At 39.7% G+C, this 7,180-nt stretch overlaps 1 protein-coding gene across 1 annotated transcript; it reads right to left on the bottom strand.

Moving 5' to 3' along the window:
• Nucleotides 1-5,048: 5,048 nt before the first annotated feature.
• LOC109115931 (uncharacterized) lies at nucleotides 5,049-5,972 on the bottom strand. Its single transcript, XM_019200583.2, has one exon. It carries the CDS (start codon nucleotides 5,970-5,972, stop codon nucleotides 5,049-5,051), a length of 924 nt encoding a protein of 307 aa, XP_019056128.2.
• Nucleotides 5,973-7,180: the final 1,208 nt, after the last annotated feature.

The raw sequence follows: 7,180 nt of genomic DNA, 5'->3' as shown, positions 1-7,180 counted from the left end.
ACATGATAAGCAAGTTTTGTTTTCTATTTTTGGTTTTTGTTTTATGGTTCTCTTTTGAAATTTTGAAAAATAATAAAGGGTAAAAGAGTCTAAGTCAACTTAAAAAACTAAGGGTATGTTTAAGTCAATTTATGAAACCTCGGGGTATGTTTAAGTGTCTTACCCTTATTATTGTAATTGTTAGACAGTGTATACACAGCTTCAATCAGATTGATGTACTTAATGTCATTTATGGTAAATGAATAAAGTGCATAATTGATTCATGTTATTTTGTTGTGTCTCTGTGAAATACCCTTAAACTGGACACTTATGAGACTCATGTTAGTTTAGAATATTCATAACCGTTGGATAGATCTGGCGAGATTTATCCTGCCAAATCTAACACTGATGTGCCGCCAAGTTGGTTGGGGTGGCTTGTCTCATCTGCCAGGGTGAGACCTGAGGAACATGCAGTGTGAGTTTTCCTGAAACCCTAAACCGGACCAAATTCCAATATTGCCCTGGACCTTGGAGATAGATGCACAAAACTATAATGTTACACCTGACCCCTAGACTCGATTATGGTACTTCACTAGGTGTCGGATTGGGCCGTCTTTGATATGCCAATCAGTGAGATCCTTAGAAGGGGTCAAAACCTTGGTATGGTGGGATAGTCCAAGAATTCATCCGAATGGGTGATCATAGTGATAGGATCAGCCCCTATATCGGACAAAGTGAATGATCGAGGAATGCACTCTCTCTGATGGAAACCTAAACTGCCGGCAGTGGATTTCAAATGTGTTTGAAATTTGGTTTTGCAAAATATATTTATATAGAGAGTGCAACACTGTGTCCTGCAACCGAGGGAGAGGTCATCTCTTGTCGGGCAGTGTTTGATCATTAAGGGCTGAGAGGTTAAGTGTAAGACCATTGAGGGTAATACCTGATGGGTTAATCTTGCATCTACCCACAATCCTTGGGTTTTCATAAGGTGGTTGGACCCAAGGACCATTTAGTGTAAATGTTGGGGCTATTAAGAGCCCATGGTAATGGACTCAAGAGTTCACTGTGTCCTGCAATGAATTCAGCTAGGCCTTGTAACAGAGGTTAGGCTGAACCCATGTGGCTGATGTGTAGATCAATGTTAGGGTTCCACGCCATACAAAGATAACCAAGTTAGCTGGCAGATTAAAGGGTAAGTGAGTTATGTGACTTAATGGGCCTAAAGTCCATTTCGAACTGGGCTTAAATCAGTTAATTAAAAGGGGGTGAAATCTGATTTATAACCTGATTGGGATTAACTGAAGGATAAGATCAGTCTTATCCATTTAAAAGTCCAAATCCAAAAATCAGATTTGGATCAAGAAACTCTATCCTAATTGGATTAGGACGCTGATCCAAAGAATGCTATAAATAGGGGCGAATTCTCTAGTTGAAAGACACTCTCACACACCCAGCAACCTATAGAATTCTCCCAGTTCTTGTTGCCCCTACCTAGTTCGATCTCCACCTGTGGAATTGATCAAGAAAGGCTCTTGATATTGTTTCTTACTAGAAGAAACAATCTGAAGTCATGCTCACCAGCCCTTGTTCGATTCTTACTAAAGAATTCAAGTTCTTGCTGAAGAACCATCTTTTCCTTTTGGTTTCCGCTCTGGTCTGGTTTTGATTCAAGAACGAACCTTGAAAATGTAGTTTTCTAAATTAGAGAATATGATTCCCGGATGGGAGTGAAAGAAATTTTTGAAATTTCACCCAACCTTCCTGCAAGGTTAGGCCATCCATATGATGGATCTCCCATCCCTTCAATAATAGGTCTAGAAATCTTTGCCCATCTCCACCATGTCCATCAGACCACGAGATTGGCCCATCTAACCTTAAAAGCTTGGTCGGTACAGCCAGATTTGGGATAAAGTGGTAAACAACTATTAACGACACTATAAACTATAGAGATACAAACTCAAAAGCATTCAAGCTTGCTACAACTACGGAGATCAGCCAGTCATCATCGAAAGAGACTCTAAGCTTGTCATCAACTGTCTCAGAGAGGTAAAGCGAAGCCCCCTTAGAGGTTGGAGAACGTCATCAAGGAGTGCCTTATCTTGTCATCCATGTTCAACCTAAACATTGATGTAGAACAAACATCTAGAAACATTCAACAGAAGTAGAGAAAGCCACGTACATATTAGAATTAGTAGGTTTCTTTTTTAGTGCTATTGGTTAGGTTTCTTTTTTAGTTTCATTTTTTTATCAGCAAAAAAGACTTTTATTAATAACAAAGAAATATTAAATTACAATAGTTATAGGTTGCAGTAATGTGTTAACCCAATCTACAAACACATACAAACAATTACAGTTTCACCCAGTACAAAATAGATCTATTTGCCCCCTGTTTTGCTAGGGTATCCGCCAACCATTTGTAATCCTTTTGACCCAACCAAATTGTGAGTTGAACCTCATTGCAAGTATGTCAATTTCTTTGTGGAGAAATTAGAGCTTCCAAAGTGCTGATGTGATGTTTTTAGCCCAAGAAATGATGAATAGTGAGTCTCCTTCTATTTCTAAATCTGTTGTTCCAATCCGCTCAACCATCTTTAAACCTTGAAGTAGAGCCAGAGATTCAGCCTATATTGAGTCACCAATACCTATTGGTCCTAAGAAGAATGCTACAACTTCACCTAGATGATTCCTAATCACACCCCCTATGCCTGCCCCTTTCGGGTTATCAAAGGAACTCCCATCAAAGTTTAGTTTTAGTTTGTTATGACTTCAATGAGTTCCTCCTTTGATTTACTTGTTTCAAAGAAGAGTCTTTGGTTTCTTTCCTCCTATATAGTCCATACCACAGCAGCTCTTGCTGCCTTCCATAAGCACTTTCCTCATTTCATCTATTGCCTCAAGAAGGAGGTGCTGAAAAGACTTACAACATCCCGTGGGGGAGCCCATCTACATCCAAAGAGAGAACAAACAATTTCCCAAATACAAGAAACAAAAGAGTAGGATAAGAGTAAGTGGGGTAGGGTTTCACCACAATCCTTACAAAGGACACACACATGAGGAGAGAGGCATTTGTTTGCCCTTCTTTTCTATAGAACATCACAAGTGTTTACCTTCCCTAAGAACACTTCCCAACAGAAGGCTTGTACTTTAAGAGGGATCGGTTTACACCAGATTTCTCTCACCGGGAAGTTCACCCCCAAAAGATCAAAGTGAGTAAGAAAATCGAAGAAAGAGTCACAAGAGAATAAACCATCAGGAGTTGGGGACCAAACTCTACTATCAGTTGTAGCTTGGTCTAAATAGACCTTCTCAAGGGTTGAGAACAAAAGCAATAGGTACACACATTCATTTTCTCTCAGCCCCCTTCTGAAGCCAAAGTCCCAAGAGATACCCAAGTCTAAAAGCATGCTAACCCTAGAAACAGGTGTGTTTTTAAGGTTTGATAAAGAGTAGAGGTCTAGGAATTTTATCTTAAAAGGAAAATCCCCAAACCCAAAAGTCTTCCTAAAATAAAACTTTATTGCCACACCCAATGTCAAAACGGATAAATTGAAAAAATGTTGGTAGTACCTCAAAGATTGCCTTCCAGGGAGAATTTGGAGCTGCATTGGAGGCTAGTTTTGTATCCTAGTCATTTTTTGCTTTACCATGAATGCTTTTATTGACCATGTGCCACAACCTATCTTCTTCGCAATGGAATCTCCATAGCCATTTCCCTAGGAGGGCCATATTTTTATTTAAGATGTCCCAATACTTAGGCCACCTTGCTCCTTAGGTTTACAGAATTTCTCCCACTTTACTAAATGATCCCTCTTTTCATCACCAAGTTCCGACAAAAAATCCCTCATTATCTTCTCCAACTTCCTTACTATTTTCACTGTGATCTTAAAGGTGGAAAATAAGTGGGCAGATTTTCTAGGGGGGGGGGGGTTATCAAGGTGATTCCCCCCCCCCCCCTCAAAGAAATATAACTTCTCTTCCACATTTCCAACTTCTTTGTGAACCTCTCTAAAACTGGCTTCCAAAAGTTGAAAGCTTTTGGGTTTCCCCCTCCCAGGGCATACCTAGGTATTCTAGAGGCCATCTTTTCACTTCACAACCTAGCAAATTTTCCATGGCGTAGATGTCCCCCTCCCCTAGGTTTATTCCAGATACATAGCTTTTTCCCCAATTCACTTTTAGTTTGGAGGCCTGTTGAAACTTATCCACTAAATTTTTCAGATTCCTCAAATTGGATTCATCACAACTTTCACATAAAATGATTGTATCATCAGCAAATTGCAAGTGAGATACCATCACTTCTGAACTACCAATCCTCTAACCTTTAAACTAGTTTTCTTGGTCAGCCTTGACGATTTGTCTACTCAAAACTTCAACAACAAAGGTAAATAAGAATGGGGATAAAGGATCACTCTGTCTTAGTCCTCTTTTAGCCGGGAAAAATCCTTTGCTACCCCATTTAAAATGATAGAAAAATGTGTCGAGCTAATACATCATTTAACCCATAGTCTCCATCTTTCACCTAAACCCATATTTTCCATGAGATTCAACAGGAATGACCAATCCACCATATCATAAGTTTTTTCTAAGTTCAATTTACAAATCAAACCTTTGACACTTTGTTTTTTCTTAGCTACCACACATTCATTTGCCACTAAGATTTGATCCACTATTTGCCTCCCTTCTACAAAGGCTCCTTGTTTCTGAGAAATAACAAAGGGCAAGACAGTCTTCAACTGACCATCCAGAACTTTAGCAATGATCTTATACATGCTACCCACAAGACTTATCGGTCTGTAACCCTTAGGGGTTTTGGCCTCTTTATTTTTTGGCACTAGAGCAATAAAAGTTGCATTTGATCTTGGAGAGTATTTCCCTTTTTTATAGAACTCGACAAAGACATCCATTAAATTATCTTTCAAGATTTCCCAACATTCTTGATAGAAAGACATTGAAAAACCAACTAGCCCCGGAGCTTTAAATCTATCCATCGAGAAAATTGCTTCATGGACCTCCTTTACACTGAAGGATCTTTTTAAGAAAGCAGCTTCAGATTTTGGCACTCTATCTCATTGTAATTCTCCTAATTCCAAATTGCTTTCAACAGAAGAGGGAACGATTGACTTGAAATGATCCATAAAGCACCTTTCAATTTCATCCTTTGAATTTACTACTCTTCCCTCCACCTCTATACTAGAGATTTGGTTTTTCCTTCTTCCCCCATTTATTAGGGAGTGAAAATTTTTGGTGTTTCCATCCCCCTCTAGAAGCCATTTACACCATGATTTTTGTCTCCAAGAAATTTCTTCCTTCTCATGATCTTCTCTATGGGCCTCCTTTTGGTCTAATTCCTCTACTTTCCTGGCTAATTCCTCCTTTATGACCTCGAGTATTCCAAATTCTTCTTCGTTCCACTCCTTAACATTTTCCTTCAATCTTTTCAACTTCATTGAGAATCTCACAACTTTCTCTTTGGCCCTTATTCCACCTTCTGACCACCAACCTTTTATCTTTTGCATAACGTTTGGAACTTCCATCCACATATTCTCAAATCTAAAGGGTGTAGGGCCACCAATAAGGTTTTCTTGGAAGAGACTTAGGGGGAAGATCTCCAAGGTTACTCTAGGAAGGGATTTTAGTGTTAAGTTTCCCCACAACTCCTCCCAATCAATGGAGAAAATGAACCTATCCATCTTTGAACACACTTGACTTTCCTGAAGATTTGACCAAGTGAAAGAGGCTTGTAACAAGGTAGGTTCTCTTAGTTTTAGGGACTCAATCAAGGAGTTGAAGTGTCTCATACTAGTTGTTATGGACTGATTGGGGTTGTTTGTCTCATTTGTGTACCTTATCACATTGAAATCCCCTCCTAAACACCATTGACCCTCCCAAAGGCCCCTAACTGCAGCTAGCTCTCCCCAGAATGTATCCCTCTCTCTATATGAATTCGGGCCATACACATTAGTCAACACCCAATCCCTTCCATCACACATCCTCTTAGCTTTTATTAATACTGAGTATTGTCCTATCAACTCCTCCTGATAATCAACTTCCTCATTTTTCTAAATCTTAAGGATACCACCCGAGGTACTCCAAGATGGGGCAAAAGACCAACTTAGACCCCTACTACTCCAGATACTCCTTATCCATCTTCCATCCAAATCCGAAAGTTTTGTTTCCTAGAACATGACTATTACCGGTCTCTTAGTTTTTATCACATTCCTGATGATTCCTCTCTTCTTTGCACTCCCTAACCCTCATACATTCCAATAAAGAATCTTCATTCCACTTTTTGTCTAGACCCTTTCCTATTTCCAAGTCCTACTCTCCTTTCTTTTTCTCCCTCTTCCTGTTTACTGTCTTCTCATAGGATACTCCACAAGCTAGCTTTTCCACCTCATTCATTCTCCTTTTTCTTTTTTTGTCATCTCCTACATCCTTTCTAAGATAGACCTTCCCTTTGGTGAACTTTTCCTCTAGCTTCTTTTTGTTCCATCCCTTTTAATTTGAGTGGTTCTCTACAATCATCTTCTTTCTCAGCTAACACATTAAGTTCCTTCCCCTTTTTCTTCTATGCCTACAATAGTTCCATTTTCCCCTTCTTCCTTTTCAAATTCCTTCTCTTGAGTCACATTCAATATCACTTCCCCTTCTCTGTCTTTATCTCCTCCCCTATCTTCTTTTCATGCCGCACAAGGGTCATTATCTGCCACCGGTGAAGTTTCAACAGTTGGATCTACAAAAACCAAAGGTCGAGGATTATTATAAGGATCAATATCAATTGAGTTTTGAAAGTAAAGTGGGGAGGAAGAAAGAATTGGAATGAGGGGAAAGGGGGAAGAAACTCCCTGATCCTAATGCTGGTTTCCATCGACCACTCCAAGTACAATCACTGATGGTTCGAGTTCAGGTTCAGTAACCACCTGTGCAGCTGAGGGGAGCTGTTCCTCACATGGTTCCATGTTTGGTTTGCAGTGAAAATCCATCTCTTCAAAACCGTTACCCTGCCTTTATTCTTGACTTGTTTCTACTTTCTCCTCTCTTTGAGAATCATCTAAAAGCCTTCCACTTTCCACAGTAGAGTCACCATCCCCAGATTCCTGTAGTTCCAGAACTTCCGTACTAGGTTCTTCACTAAAGAAGAGTTTAGTTCCAAAGACCTCGAGGTCAGTGAAATTACAGGCCTTTGTTGAGTCGAGGC

This window comes from Nelumbo nucifera, chromosome 3 (assembly GCF_055504915.1).
Source record: "Nelumbo nucifera cultivar China Antique chromosome 3, China Antique-T2T, whole genome shotgun sequence".
NCBI lineage: Eukaryota > Viridiplantae > Streptophyta > Magnoliopsida > Proteales > Nelumbonaceae > Nelumbo > Nelumbo nucifera.
The sequence above is the reverse complement of the archived record's forward strand: the minus strand, read 5'-3'. Positions and strand labels throughout refer to the sequence as shown.

What these genes read in the sequence shown, in the direction of transcription:
- LOC109115931 (XM_019200583.2), bottom strand. Translation starts at nt 5,972, where the DNA reads ATGTGTGATGGAAGGGATTGGGTGTTGACTAATGTGTATGGCCCGAAT.